General features: G+C 41.0%; 1 protein-coding gene across 2 annotated transcripts in view; it reads right to left on the bottom strand.

Annotated features, from left to right (window-relative positions):
- Window positions 1–9,367, bottom strand: part of CRY1 (cryptochrome circadian regulator 1) — a 51,881-nt gene extending 42,514 nt beyond the window's left edge. The window contains exon 1 of one of the 2 annotated variants that reach the window (XM_057486435.1): window positions 7,132–9,367. In XM_057486435.1, the coding sequence (XP_057342418.1) occupies window positions 7,132–7,289 (158 nt within the window). In that variant the 5' untranslated portion in view covers window positions 7,290–9,367. The remainder of the gene's footprint in view (window positions 1–7,131) is intronic. The other variant, XM_036891309.2, reaches the window with a different exon arrangement.
- Between the last annotated feature and the right edge of the window lie 7,280 nt (window positions 9,368–16,647).

The raw sequence follows: 16,647 nt of genomic DNA, 5'->3' as shown, positions 1-16,647 counted from the left end.
GCAAGATATTTATAGTAAAAGCAGTGTAACAATGTAAAGTCCCTATTGAAATTCTGTGTTCAGCATTATGCAAAGTCAAGGTCACACTAATTCTCTAGGGTAAAAATACCAGACTAGGAATATAGATATCTTTAGTGAGATCAGTTAAAGGTCAAAAGGCCAGGAGCAACTTGGCCTGGAAGGTTTGAGTGCTCTGCAAGGGTATCTCAGCATAACCCATGACTTCACTGTAAACAGCCCTAGCAAACAGACAATAACCCAGCCCACCTTGAGGGCAGGGCAGGTGGTACAAGTCCACACCCTAAGCCCTCAGTTCCCAAAAGTCCTCAACTGCCTATAAATTCCCTAGACAATGCACCACCCGGGCTCTCTTGACCCCTCCTGCAGTGAGCCAGGAGCTCTTTCCTCTCACTTTATTTCTAAATAAAAGCCTCTTCCTGGCTCTCCTACCTTGGGTGTTTGTGAAGCTCATTCTTCAACTTCACTTCGCAAACAAGAACCCCGGCATCACTGTCATTCCTCCTTTAGACCTGATGAAGTGATTTGCAAACTGAGCAACTAATTTAGCATGCAGGCCCAGCCATAAACAACATACATAGTAAAAGGCAGGGATTGCACCTTAAAGATAGGATTTCATTTTAACACCCAGGAAGTTTAAGAAGTAAGATTCTTAACTTACTCTTTAGCAAACAATATCTCAGTGCACCTTGGGGGCTGAGCAGGCAGCCTTGTTTGATATGCTCCCAGACCAAGACTCTGGTATCTCAGGGAGCAATCATCTGAGCAGGAAGTTGCTTGTGTTAAGTTAATTCTAAATATTCAGGGACCACTTAACAAGTCCACACCTCTAAGCCTTTATCCTGTTCCCAAAAATCCTCAACTGCCTATAAAACCCCTAGACAACACACCACTATGGGCTCTCTTGTCCCCTCCTGGAGTGAGCAAGGAGCTCTTTCCTCTCACTTTATTTCTAAATGAAAGCCTCTCCCTGGCTCTCCTATCTTGGGTGTTTATGAAGTTCATTCTTCAACTTCGCAAACAAGAACCCCGGCATCAGTATGAACAAAAGTGACAATGGAGACAGAAGACTATTTCTGTGATTATTTTATTTCTGAATAAATCCCTCTATATACTATAAACTCCAGAGATATTATCTGTTGACTACCATTTTACCAAGAGAAATTAGCAAAAGTGATTCATACACAATAAGGACTCATTTGTTGAATAAATGAATATATAATTAACAGCCTAATCTGTAAGTTGAGCAAGTGGGCAAATGGTGGTAGTATTATTTATGAAGATAGGAAATAGGAAAAATCAGTGTGGGTTTTTTTGTTAGTTTTTGAGAACACGATAAGGAGAAGATGAACTCTGCTTTGACACGCTAAGTTTAAGATAATACAATACATTCAAATAGACAAGGACTCTGTATATAGTGGATATATATCAATCAGGAGGGGGAGATGGGCTGAAAGTACTGAAATTGTGCAATCTGGGCATACAGATGGTAACTGACTTTATGAAGAGAGATGAGGATGCCTAGGAATGACGTAAAATGAAAAGAGGGTGGAGATCACAGACCTAAGGGGCATTTAAGGGCTGAAGAGGAAAAGAAAAGTCAAGGATGAACACTAACAGCTCTGGAAAAACAAACATAGGAGGATCCTGTAACCGAAGCAGAGGGAAGAAGAGGAAGCTGTGGTCAAATGTGTCAAACACAGTAAATAGTCAAGAAATAATATTTAAAAGTATCCTGTGGATGAAAACTCTTTTGTTGGAGTAGATGGGGATCAAACCAAGACTAATTTGGAGTGAATTCAAGTGTGAATAGAAGATAAGGAAATGAAGTCAGCCAGTATTAGACATCTTGTTCATGAAGGTTATAAAGTACCTGAGAAACATAGTTGCAGGAGAGGAACATAGTCAAGGGTAGGTTTGTTTTTACCCTCTGTCAATTTTTTTGTTTTTATGGAACTTGGACTTAAGCATGTTTAAGTGTTGATTGGAAGCAACCTACAAAGAGGTTAAAGAAAAAGTAAGATACAATAAATAAAAATGAGCTTAACAATGTATACATATATCAAATTAGGTTGTTCACCTTACATACATATACTTTTTATTTGTCAATTATACCTCAGTAAAGCTGGGAAAATATGAGCAATTATTTTTAAATGGGATATAGATCAAGAGATTGGTTTTGAATCTGGGAAGCAAATCTTTTCACTGAAATCATACAGTAGAAAGAAAGAATGGGTAAGGATGTAGAAATAACTACAGATTTGGTTACTAATGAAGAGATTCTATATGGAAAGCATAAACTGTGTAATAAACATGTTGAAGTTTAAATATCAAAAATAATCTGTTCATTGATAATTATCTAGTTGAATTATGAATTTAAAATACACATTAGCATCTAAGTTAAATGAATAACTGCCCTACTTCTAAACCTCAGACTTACAATTTAAAATGTAAACTTAAATATTTCTCTCCATTATACTTATGATACCTGACATATTTTATGTCAGTTTCTCCTCATTTTATATGTCTGTTTCTCCTCCTAGACTAGAAGCTCCTCAAGGGCAGGAATTTTTTCTGTGGTATTTATTGTTGTATCCCCAGTACCAAAAATAGTGCCTGCCATGAATAGGAATGCAAAATAAAATTTTGATTGAATGAAATGGTACCTTCTCTTCAGGAAGAAAAGATGCAATCTATTAAATGGAGGAGAAATGAATATATGGAGACTATATCAATATTTACAAATGAAAGAAGTAAATATTAAATGTGATGTAAGAAGCAGTATCAAAAAATAGTATGATAGTTCACAAGACTGTTAATTATCCCAAACAAGTTGACAAAAAAAGGTATTATGGAAAAAGTGGCATTTGAACTGGGCCTTAAAGGGATAACTAGACTTTTTTTTAAAGTGCACAATTCAATGTGGTTTTTTTTGTATATTCAAGTGTGCAACCACTGTCTTCTAGAACATTTCCATCACCTCTAAAAGAAACCTGTGCCCCTAACCACCACCTCCCAACTCCACCACCCCAACCTTAAAAAGCCATTAATCTACTTTCTATCTTTACATATTTGCCCATTCTGGACATTTCCTGTAATGAAATAAAATGTGGGGTTTGTTACTGGCTTCCTTATTTAGCATAATGTTTTCAAGGTTCAACCATGTTGTAGCATATATCAGTACTCCATTCTTTTTTTATGATTGACTAATATTCCACCATATTTTGTTTAGCCATTGATCAGTAGGGCCATTTGGACTGTTTCAACCTTTTGGTATCATAAATAATAATAAATAACAAATAATAATTCCATAAACATTTATAGATGTTTTTATGTGGTATAATCTTAATAAGAGGTAAGTGAAGGAAGGAATTTAAATATTTTAAATCATTCAATCCCAAAGATGACAAATTCAAGATAAAGTTTTCATGGGTCCAAGATCAAATGAGGCAAAGTGAATTTTCATAAAGCTTAATTTACTCAAGTCAAAGGACTATCCTTTATTATGCAACATGTCCTTCAAACTTTTAATATAAAAGCATGTTTTTAAATGAAATGATGGCAATATCAGAAGGTAGTTAATTTACTTAGGCAAAACAAATTTTTACAAATTTGCTTTTCTGTTAAATCCAAAAATCTAGGAAATGCTTTGATTGAAAGAAATGGCACAAAGGAAAGAACTTAGGGAACATGATGGCCTGAATGCCAAACTAAGGAGTTTGCATATTATCCTATGGTCAATAAGAAAATTAATAAACTTATTTAAGTATGAAATTATTGACTCCTGAATGCCATTTCATTCAACAAACAGCAACTGAGCTACTACTATATGAAAAAGCACTGAATTTGGTGCTATGAGAATAGACTAAATAAAAGTCTGTCCCTGCTTTTTCATAACATAGTCTTCAGCGGAAAATAGTCTGTCTATATCCATTATTTACATTTTACCTATCTTTTCAGGCAGTATTTAGTAGTTTTTAAAAACCTCTTTTAAAAAGGAAAATATGAGGCTATTTCTATTGTGCTTACCTGTTTAATTTCATTTGTTATTTGACAATGTGAGTTGCTGGGTACACAAAGTTAAGCAATATATCACCCCTATTCTACAGACTCTTACTGTCTAAATGTTATAAATTTATATATTGCTCCAGAAAAACTGACTGCTGACATTTAATTAGCTATTAGGTACCTAGGGCTTTCATTTTAATAGCAAATAACAAACAAGCATTTAGTACTACCATTCACATTTTAAGCATTTTATATTTGTTAACTAATGTAATCCTCCTAACAATCTTATGAAAAGGGAATTACTACTTTATTATTGTAAGATACTACATTAAAATATATTATTTATCTTTTCTCAGAATCAACATTAATGACACCAATTTTGCTAATGAAAGAGTATTTATATACAGTTGTATCATTCTCATCAGCATACAAAAACATACTGGAATTTTCTCCACCTTAAAAAAAAAAAATAGTCTCTTGATTTCACATCCCACTCAAGGAACCACACCATTTCTCTGATCTTACAGCAAAACTCCCTAAAAGAGCTTTCTACATGAGCTGCCTCCCAAATTCTTTCCTCTCAGCCTCTCTTGAGACATTCCAAAAAGGCTTTTGCCTCTGACACTACTGAAGCCACTCTAGTTGAGATAATGATGCCCTCAAAATGCTAAATACAATTTTTAGTTTTTAGTTCTCATCTTACTGCACCTACCAGCAGCACTTGACTTGGGAAAACACTCTTTGAGATACTTCCTCTACTTGGCTTCTAAGACACCATACTCTTCTGGGTTTTCTTCCTATCTTATTAGATGTTCCTTCTCAATCTCCTATGCTAATTCTTCAATAGCTCCATGATTTCTATATTGTAGAGTACCTTAGCCTCAGTCCTTGGACCTCCTCTCTTTTCTGTCTGTACTCACTTTTTTAATGTTCTGTTACAGTCTCATGGTTCCACTAGAATGAAGCTTAACATGGTAGGGATTTTTCTTGGCATGTAGCAGATGCATGACATATATTTGTTCAATGAATGGATGGATTAATTAATGGCTTTAAAAAATATCTATAAACTGATGACTCTCCCATATGTATCTTCTGCCTGGATATCTGTCCTGAACTCCAGATACATCCAACTGCCTATCTGCTATCTCCATTGGATGTGTAATAAAAATCTCAAACTTAACCAAGTTCAAAGAGAACTCAGATCACCTCCTCACACACTGGTTTCTCCAACTGACTTCACTTTCTTAGTAAAGTGCAGCTCTATCCTTCTAGTTCCTCACATCAAAAAGTTTGAAATAGTACCTTTCACACCACCTATCCAATCTGGCAACACACACAGTAGATTCTGCCTTCAAAATATACCCAGCATCTGACTACTTCTCATAGCCCCTACTATCACTATGGTCCAAGCCATTATCATTTCTCATGTGGACTAATGCAGCAGACTCCCAACAAGTCTTGCTGCTTATCCATCCACACCTTCCAATTCAGTGTTCTCAGAACCACAGCAGAGAATTTTTTTTTCAAACTGAAATCAGATCATATCACTTCTCCGCCCAATCCTGTAATTATTCCCACTTTGCTCTGAGTAAAAGCCCAATTTTTGACAACTGTCTATAAAGCTCTACTTAATCTGGCTCCATTACATCTCTAACCTCATCTGTTCCTTTTCCTCTCACTTATTCTGTTCCATTCATACTGGCTTCTTCTGCTGTTTCTTCCAAAGAATAAGCAGATTTCCACCTCAGCGCCTTTTCCCTTCCTGTTTCTTCTGCCTGGAATGCTTTCTAGATACAGAAAGACATCTAGGTATCTGGAATCCATCACCTGCTTCATTATCTTGTTCAGTTGCCATCTTCTCTGAGTTTTTCCTGACCACAATATTTTAAAAACTCCAACTCTAATCCAACCTCGTTGTATTCTTTTTCTTTTTTTATAGTACATTTTTACTTTTTTTTTATTAAGGTATCATTGATACATAATCTTATGAAGGTTTCACATGAGCAACACTGTGGTTACTACATTCACCCATATTATCAAGTCCCCCCTACATACACCATTGCAGTCACTGTCCATCAGTGTAGTAAAATGTTATAGAATCACTACTTGTGATACTTATACTGCCTTCCCTATGCCCCACCCCACATTATATGTGCTTATCATAATATCCCTTAATCCTCTTCTCCCTCCCTCCCTCTCCACCCCGTGTCCCTTGTAACCCACCTCCTTGCATTCTTTATCCCCTTTCTCTGCACTACGTTTCTCCACAGCATTTATTACGACCTAATACTATATACTTTACTTTCTGGGACATTTGCTTGAAAAGGACAAAAATTTTGTCTGTTTCATCCACTGCTATATCCCTAGTGTTTAAAGCAGTGCCTAAGTATACACTTGGTGTTCAATAATCTGTTTAACAAATGCTTTCATTTCCTAACAAGGAGGCCTAACAATGACCTAGTCTGGTATTTTAGTAAAAGACCATAAAACTCCTCCAAGATTTCTTTCAGTGCTCTGATCCCTAGAAGGATTATACTTTACCTAGAAAGAAAAGCTGTGCTTTGTCAAGTCAGCCACAAGGAGGGGTTGAGAGGAAGAGCTGAGCAAAGAGAAACCAGTTATCGTTGTTTCCCTTGCTTTTCCTACGGTGACCTCAAGGTGGAAGAGAAGCGGATTTGGAAGCGACTGTACTGAATGGTTTTCTCCATACTATGAGTTACTTCAACACACCCAAACGTAAACATTAAAAAATGCAATCCTTTCGAATACCACAAAGAAGTCAAGGAAATCAACTCACGGGCCACTGAAACTGGGAGAGGGTGTTTCTTTAACTCTACTACTAAGAATTCTCCATATAAATCCAAGGGAAGAGTTCCCTTTAGCGAAGAGAAGCGTAGCTCACGATGAAGGCCCAGGTGTTGGAGGCTGCCAGCACTCTCTAGCTAGAGAACTATTAAGTCCATTCTATTTAATACTTAAAGCATCTACAATCCTTAAAACAGCAGAAGCAAAGCGGGCCCGGGTCTAAAATATCAGATTTGGCCGATCACGTGTAAGCCGATTCATTAACCACTGAAATAAATTTCCCACGGGATTTTGACTCACCGCCACCTGTTGATGCCCACGTTGGAGGAGCCGGCGAACCAGGGGTCGAGGATGTAGACGCAGCGGATGGTGTCGGCGCCCTGAATGCACTCCTTCAGGGCGGGGTTGTCGTGTAGCCGCAGCCCCTTTCGGAACCAGTGCACGGCGTTCACCCCCATTCCCGGGGCGAGGCGGGCGGCGGTCACCGCCCAGTTCCTCCACGGAGAAACTCAAAGAAGGAAGGCTCGGCTCATAACCGACACCTCCGCTTCCACGAGAACCGCCACACCCAAGGAGTGAGGAAAGGGCAGCGGAGGGGGGAAAAGGAAAAATGAGTCCTAGGAGAGAACCGGAGGAGAGGGCGCTGGAAGATGAATGGAGGTTGCCCACTCGGCGGAGTCCGGCTGTGACGCCCTTTAGGGGCCGGCGCCCGCCGCAACCGCCGGGACGAGGCGCGTAACTTCGAGATCCTCGGGCGCCCGAAGGGTGAGCAAGTTCCAGGCTCCCGAGTCGCCACGAGGCCCGAACCCGTACCGGCAGCCCCAGGAGATTCGTCACGGAAACCTAGCCCCACCAAGGCGGCCCCGAAGGAGAAAACTGCCTGCCCGAGGCGAACCACCGAGAGGGATGCGAGAGGATTCAGCCACTGTCGCCCACGCTGCGTCTCGGCCCGGGAAAGAGGAAGGAGGACGGAGCCCGGAGCTTGAAGCGGTGTTCGAGGCCGCTGGACCGTTGCCGGCTGGTGACCGGTCCCGAGGCTGCCCTGGTGACTCCGCTGCCACCGCCGCGTCAGCGGATTCGGCCCCGCCCCCAGCTCCTCATTGGACGATGCACGCCCCACGTGACCCCCGGCACCTCACGTTTCTGAAGTGTGTTTACTACAGCGGCTCTGACTGGGGAATCTCCTCGCGATACAGTCGCTTCTAGGGGGCGACAGCGGCCTGATCTCAAAACCGTGGATCCTCGCCCAGACGCTGGGCTTCCTGTCTCTACTCTTTTCCCCGGATGACTGACTGCGATCGTCTGGAAAGGCCAGCGGTGACCACAGGCCCCATGTGAGGGAAGACTCAGCTCCGCCCCTGGGGGCCGTGAGTGTCCACCATTGGCTGAGGCCTGCCGAGACCCGGATGAGCACGGGGCTGCGAGAAGCTCGCGGGCGCGCGCTCCGCTAGGGAAGGCGCGCGTGCGCTCTCAGCGTTCTGGAGGGAAGGAGGGCGGGGCCGGTTTGCGGGGGCGCGCGCGGGGAGTCTTTCCGTGGGGTTCCTGGGAGGCCTAGACACAGCCTGACGTCCTCCGAGAGTGGGCGCGGTAGCCTGGTTGGGAGGGAGGGTAGGAGCCGGTACGAGGAGGAGAGTAGGAGGGTCCATTAGCCGTCGAGACCACCGCATGTGCTTAAATCCAGCTTGGGCCAGAGAAACCTTTGGAGTATGTGGCCGGAGCGCCGCTATCATGTTTTGGCCTTCGCGGCAGCGAGCGCCCTCGGACACGCTCTGGGGAAGAGGGGCGATTGGCAAGCGGGTGCCAGGTATACCGGAAATTCTTTAACGCTATGTATCGTCATGTCAGCCCTAATTTCTTACACTTACTGTGGTTTACAAGGGCTCTTCAGGATCTAGCGACTGAACTTCAAGCCCTGCCACTCTTTAGACGTGTGATGCCCTTACGTTCGTTAAACAATTTCTCAATGAGTCAGGCACTGTTCAAAAGCGCTGGAGATACAGGAAAGAAATCGACAAAGTCTCAGCCCTGCTGGAGTTTACAATCTGTCTCAACCTTTACACACGATATTTTTTCTTCTATAAAATGCTTTTTAGAATCTGCTGCTCATTACACCCACCTTTGAACTGCCTAGTATATTTCTACAAATCTCTTTTGACTCAGATGAAGTGCTATCTAATTTGTGAAAATATTCCTGTCCTCTAGAGCAGATTTAGAACCTCCCCACCTCTCCAGGCATGACTGATAACATCACTTTGCACACTACTGTGGAGATTAAATGAAAGTGCCTACCATAAAATAGGTGATAGGTGTTAAATAATAGTATGCATTCAAATGTTTATTGAAGAAAAAAGTGATAAATAAATGCTGTTTGCCAGCAGTGTGTTTGACAAGGTTAAAAGGAGAAAGGAGGTAGCAATTGTTACAGGTTGAACTGTGTCCCTCTAAAATTCACATAATCCCTAGTACTTGTGAATGTGACCTTATTTAGATATATGGTCTTTGCAGATGATTAAGTGAAGATGAGGCCCTCATCCAGCATGACTAGTGTCTTTATCAAAAGAGGAAATTTGTACACAGAGACAGACCCACACAAAGGCAGAATGAATGCCATGTAAAGACTGGAGTTACAATGCCACAAGCCAAAGAACTACTTGCATCTAGGAGAGCAGCCTGGAACATCATTTCCTAGAGCCTTGAGAGGGAACTTGCCTGACAACATTTTTGATTTCAGACTTCTGGCCTCCAGAACTGTGAGACAAAAAATTCCTGTGTTTGAAGCCACTCATTCTGTGGTACTTAGCTGCAGAAGCTGTAGCAAACTAATGCAGCAATAATATAAATTCAGTCATCTGGTGATTGACTGTGTCTGGATAGTCGACCCTAGCCCTGCTTCTGTTGCTATCGGGAAGGCATAACATCCTTTCTTTGTTTTTTTAAGAACATTTAGAATTACGTATATGATAACCCTTTGTTCACTATAAAGTATTAAGCACATACTTATTATTTTTATCAGAGGAGATGAGCCTTGGGTAATTGCCACTCCAAGCATTCTGTCACCTGTGCAGAGGATGTGAAATACAGAATTACACCCTCCCTTGGACTGCTTCATTCTGCAGAGCCTAATGTGCTTTTACAAATACAGTGTTCCCTGTTTCATTTTAAGCAGTTTGAAAGTAAGCAGATTGCATCTAAAAACATAAGAATTGTTCTTAAGCATCCAAATGAAACAGCAGGAGATAAAGAGAATATTGATTTGTGTTGAGTTGACTTATGTTTGTCAACTGTTCATTCCATAAAGAGGTTTTTTTTTAACAGACAGCTGTATGTGGGTGGGTGTGACTTTAATTTGCACATAAAAGTACTAATTATAAAAGCGCCAGTACTGTTGACTGTGCATTCCTCAAAGACTGAAGGCTTTATGTGGCATATAGATGCATATATCTTTGTTATGGAGGAGAAGTAACCATTTAATAATAGCTACGAATTACTGAGCACCTACTATGTGCCAGGCAGTTTATATAGGTTATTAAACCTCATAATAATCTTTTGAGGCAACATATTATTTAATAATAAGTTATGCCCACTTTGCTGAGGAAGATGTTAAAGCTCAGAAATACAAATAAATAGTAAAACTAGATGAAAACCAAGACTTTCTGAATCAAAGCTCTTTCCTTATCATACACTATCCCTCACTGACAACGCCATGCCTTTTCTTTTTCAGAGTATGTTTGAAGGGGGAGAAAAGGGATGGGAAGTATTGTCAGAAATCTCTTGTGGATTTTTTGGCTGACTCCAGTATCACAGTGGTAGAGAGAGTATGAGACTAGGAGGGAGATTGGGTAACATGCCAACTTGCCATTAATTCATTGACGATCTTGAACAAGTCACCTAGGCTTTCTTGACCTGATTAATTCATCTATAAAATGAGTGGATTGAACTAGATGACTTCGAAGTTTTCTATTTGAATATTCTGTGGTTCTGTGAACTAGAATTCTATGACTTCTATCCTGACTCCGGCTCAAAACTATCTATGAAGAGTCCTGTTAAACATTCTTGTAACTGGCAACAGTGTTAGAAAAATCAATATATCTCTTCGATTTCATGAGCACCCTTGATAAAAATGTGTCAGCCTCTGACTCAAAAGCCTGTGTTCTCATTTGACCCCATCTTGCAGAGGTGATTTTTGGCATGTGTTATCAACAGGCAAATAATGAAGTAGACAGTGTGATCAGCATATTCAGTCTTGATGTGACGTGAATGTTAGGCTGGTAGCCCTTGGCTGAGTGACCCTCAGCACTACAGTCTTGGGGATTTAATTTAAATATGTTAAAGGATCATTATCTTTTTAAAAAGGTAAATCATGACTCTCATATGAATATAAAATGAACACATGTCAAAGATTTCACTTAACTTGTTAATTAATGAGGGAACCACTGAGATGTTACAATAGAATAAAGGAGATTCCAAAGAGTAGTTACATACATAGGCCATCAGGAATGTTAGAAATGAATACGCTTAATATATACAAAACTGGCTTCTACAGAGGGGTGGAGGGAGGGAAATCAATCGCATGTTCACAGAACAAAATTCATTTTCAGGTCCATGGATGAGATTCATTTGCATGACTATCAGTTATCTACAATTTACAGAGTTGTTAAACAGTTCAAAGATAACGGCAGGCAGAAAATAACTGGGAAGGTGTACTAGACCAGAAGTGCAGTCATCTTTTTTGCCCATTTCAAAGTCATCAAAATTTTTGTTACTTCTTTGTCAGAAAGGTCTTCTTGTTTGCACTTTCCAAAAAGGGTCCCTTCTTAGTCTCTATGTACTGTAGTTCCTCTCTACTTCATCATAGCACTATTTAAAATCTGTATTTTTTTTGGTCGTTTACTTATTTATTGTCAGTCAATCTATGCCTGCCCCCACCTCAAATGCAAGCTCCAGGAGGGCAAAGACTTTTGTCTATCAAGCTCTTCATTATATCATTGGCACCAGCTGCAGTGCCTGGTACTCAACAGCTTCTCGATATTTTTCTAGAGACCATGGTAATGCCCAAATGATCACATGAACACTGTACTTCATCTCGTGTCACTTATCAACTTACTGTCTCTCAGCTCCAAATTCACCTTTCATGCCTCTGCCTTTAGAACTAGACAGGGTAAGGATTCCTCCTGTGTTACGGGCACCAGGTTAAATATTGTCAGTAGAGGGCGCTAGAAGGAAACTGAGGGAAACGGGCTTCTCTTTTGGCTTTGGTATGAAAACAGGCAGTTTTTTTTTCCTTGCATCCATTCCACTGCTGCCAGAGGCGCTCTGGGGAACGGTATACGTGGAAATCAGTTTTACCACGTTTCAGTGACATACATCCCTGCTGATGGATTCCCAGTGAGTCTCGCAGGCATCCTAGCTGGCAGCCACCCTACCTCAATCCACCTGTATTCTGGCCAGGTGTTTTCTGTGGCCACTCTCAATTATGGTTGTATTCCCACCAGCCTTGGCCTAGCAATGGTAGACCAGCTGTGGTCCAGGGCAACGCAGTCAACTTTTTCCCCATCCAGTAGCTATGACCACACCTTCTCCAAGGTCTGAATTCCACCTTTGAGGAAGACCCTGGCACTCACCTTCCTTGGGTACTCTCCCTCAGTCCTGGGATATTTTTCGTAGTTCCCTTTCCCCCTTTATAGTTAATCCTCTGTTATAATAAATAATTCTCTCTATGAAACATTTTCTGTTGGATTTACTGTGTGGTCTCTGTCTCCTCATTGGACACTGACTGATACAACCCATTAATTGATTGAGTCCACAAAGATGTACTTGTGAACAGCTTTCTTGCTTGTTCTTATTCTTTTCCTTGACCAAGTGCATTTAGAAAGTGTTAATAGTTACAAATGTGGCAATATGATATTGTGAAATACTAGTCAGAGTTTTTACCGCACAGATCTTTGGTCCTGTGACTGTCCCCATTCAGGTCATTGGATATGAGTCCTCTGTTGCCTTAGGGGCAGAATTAGAGGGCAAAGGTAGTCCAGTGTTTTTGCTCTAAATTCAAGGGCCTTGATCTAGATATAAACAAGGAAAGACTTGCTACTCTCCTCATCCCCTAACACCATATAAAAATTCTTTAAGCTGGGTTGGGATATTGTACAAAGAAAATAAGATAAGTAGGCATTGATCTTTTCTAAAATGAGAATATAGTATCTCACCTATACTTATTTAGGATTAGCTCCAAATTCCTAGATAAGCTTAGGGTGTTCTGAGAATAGAAGAGACTTGTGCCAACTTCCCAACTGCAATTTGGAGGCTGACCCTGATGGCAGTCCCCATACCACTTTACTGTGGCCCAGCACAAAAGCCTTTGAGAGAAGCCATTGGGCAGAGAGGGCCTGAGAAGCCCTGTCAAGCCGCCTACTGGCTAAGAGAACAACCAGATTTTTCTACATGTCCCCTCTTCCTTAGAGGGGTGCAAAAGTTAACTGAAAGAGAAAACCAGCTAAGGGGTTTTGCCAAGGGGGACAGTATAGTTGTAACCAAGGACCAGATGGGGACATGGGCATCTCAACAGATGCTATCCTGGAAAGAGAACAATACCTGAGGACCAGACAGGGTCACACATTCAGGGGATGTCAATGCAGGGAAGAGAGAGCTGATAGCCAGATCAGTCCCCAACCTAAAGATGCACTGTTCCATAAACATCTGGGAACTTAAATGCTACCTTGGAAAGTAGCAGAGGAAAGGAGATGTTTTTCAGAATTGATTGAATTTAAACTTGGGATGACAGGAAAATTCTCAATTGACCAAGAAAACCCAGAATTATCTAGATTCATTCTCAATGAGTGAGCAGAGATTTTAAGACAGAAAATAAGTATACCTATAGAAAAATTAAGGAAGTTACTTTTGGACTCTGATCGTGGACTAAAAAATATTCTATTTGCTATAAAATCTGGCCAAATATTACAGAAACTCCAAAGTCCTTACACAAGCTACGCGGCCTGCCAACCTCCCCTTCCCACTCTCCATCTTAATCCCTCCTTGCTGTTCAAGCAGGCCAATGCTCCCACTTCAAAGACATTATACTTGCTGTTCCCTCTGCCTGGAATGTTCTTTTCCCCAAGGTGGTCTCATAGTTTCTCCTATATTTCCATTAGGTAAAGGCCTCAGTCATCTCCTGGAGGAGGACTTCCCCATCCTCATCACTGTACAGTCCCCTCACCCAGCTTTATTCTTCTTCATAGCATTCATCAGTACCTATATCATATACTTGTCTATTTGGTTACATATATGTATTAGCTCAAGCTTCCATAACAAAATACCAAAGAACAGGTGGCTTAAACAACAGAAGTTTGTTTATTTTTCACAGTTCTGGAAGCTGGAAGTCCGAGATCAGGGTGCTAGCAAGGTCAAGTTCTGGTGAAGACCTTCTTTCTGGCTGGCAGCCTGCCTTCCTGTTGTGTCCTCACATGGCACAGAGAAAGTGGGAGGGAAGAGAGGGCTCTTTGGTGTCCCTTCTGATAAGGACAATAATCCTATCAGACCAGAGCCACTCTTATGACCTCATTTAACTTCAATTTCTCTATAAAGGCCCCATCTCCAAATGCAGTCACATTGAGGGTTATGGCTTCAACATTTGAACTGGGGGAAGGGAGACATAGTTCAGTCTATGACAATGTATCTTACTCTATAGAGTAAGCCTCATGGTATGGCCTGAATGTTTCTGTCCACCCAAAATTCCTATGTTGAAATTCTAACCCCCAAAGGCGATGATATCAAGAGGTGGGGCCCAGGAGGTACTTAAGTCATGAGGGTAGAATCCTCATGAATGGGATTAGTGCTTAATAAAGGAGGCTCCAAAGCAATCCCTAGCTCATTCTACCGTGGGAGGGCACAACAAGAAGTTGGCAGCCTACAACCCAAAAGAGGGCCTTTACCCAAACCTGACCATGCATGTACCCTAATCCTGGACTTCTAGCCTCTAGAACTGTGAGGGATAAGTTTTTGTTGTGTGTAGGCCACCCAGTCTGTGGTATTTTGCCATGGCAGCCTAAATGGACAAAGACACCCCACAATATTTATTAAATGAGTGAATGGATAAATGCCCCAAACACTAATAAAAATATACAAGATCAATTGAGTCCTTCATATGTGCCAGACACAGGACTACTATATTAGGCACTATGCTAAATACCTTAGATACATGATTTCATTTAATTTTCACAACAGCTACATGAGATAGATACTACTATCCCTGTTTTATTGGTGAGAAAACGGGCCCGGATAACTTGCCCTCACATAGAAAAGACAGGACACAAACCCATGCTCTCCCAGCTCCAAGGGCTGTGGGTTGCCCAGCACACACTACTGCCTTCACTGCACTGGTGTGTAGGCGCTCATATATAGGTGCCAAGGGAGGACTGTCAGAGCATATGGGGAAGGCTGAGTGAGTCTGGCTAAGATGAATCTAGGTAGGCTTTTTGTACAAAGCAGCATTTGCACTGGGAAAATAAAAAAATTTTTTGAAGGAATAAAGGAAAGGATTTCAAAGAAGTAGATGATTATACAATATGCTTACTTTTAATGTTCAGGTAGTGAAGTAAGTACATACAAGAAAATAGTTGCCAAGTATAAATTGAAAAACTACTGAACAGGAACAGAATTTTGGGGGTATGGGGTATTTGCTATAACTGCAACATCAACACAGCCTGTTAGCAAGGAAGAGGGCAGTAACAGAACAAAAGTGCGGCAGGATGGGACTGAATCGTGCTGCATATTATTCAGAGCTAATCTGTGTGCTTCTCCAGGGCTTTTCTCCATGCTACATGAGCATGCAGTGAGGAACGAGCCCACCAGTGTCCTGCAGGTGCTGGACTGAGATGGCAGCATTTGGAGAGTGGTCAGGGTAAAGAGGTGGATTTTGGAGTTGCTTCCCAAGTTAATCGAGGCCAAAAGGACTGCTAGGAACTGTCTAAAGAAAATATTCGTAAGTGACCAGTATTATGAACTCAAGGCAGAAGAAGAAAGAACAATTCTTCCATCCTTTAAGCTATATTTTAAACTAAGAATAGTTAGCAGATGAGACTGAGGCAAGTTAGAGGCAAGGATGTATGCTGGTGTGAGAACAGGGATGACCAACCTCCTACTTCCCCGGCCCCAACTACTCAGAATCCCTGGAAAGCAAAGTTGCCTGGGGCAGGTGATGCCACCTCATGGCTAGTACATGAAGTACAAACAGTTCTGCTAGAATCCATACATATGTTCAGAAAAATCTCCATTCTGTAAAGAAGCACAGTTAAAACAAAAAGGCTTATGGAAACAAATCTGTTGAGACAGACCACTTGAACTGTAATAAACTTAATAACTACAGCACTAACAAAAGAAAAACTATCCTAATAAAATAAGAGTACAATTAAAAAGACAACTTTAATCCCTAATAAGAAAATAAGTAATTAATATAGGGCTCTACTTTGAAAAAGTGAAGGTAGCTTGATGGACAAGGTATAAGGACAGGTTAAGGCTATTGATTTATGGGGACAAGAATTCATAAACAAAATCAGGTAAAATTCCACCTCTAAGACAGAAGACAGGGCTAAATCAAGACAAGAAAATAACATGGGATGAACCATAGGTATTCTATGCAGTACTATATTCCTCTGAGACTTTCTGTGTTCAGCCATGTTTCTACTACGCCACTCAGTTGTTGTTACAAAATGGAACAAATTTAGTGGAACAAAACAGTAATCTATTGGGTAAAATTGCATGTAAGTCAACACAACTTTTGCTTTTTACTGATAGCATATCTCTATTAACCAACCACATATAGAC

This window comes from Manis pentadactyla, chromosome 10 (genome assembly GCF_030020395.1).
Source record: "Manis pentadactyla isolate mManPen7 chromosome 10, mManPen7.hap1, whole genome shotgun sequence".
In the NCBI taxonomy this organism is placed as follows: Eukaryota; Metazoa; Chordata; class Mammalia; order Pholidota; family Manidae; genus Manis; species Manis pentadactyla.
The sequence above is the reverse complement of the archived record's forward strand: the minus strand, read 5'-3'. Positions and strand labels throughout refer to the sequence as shown.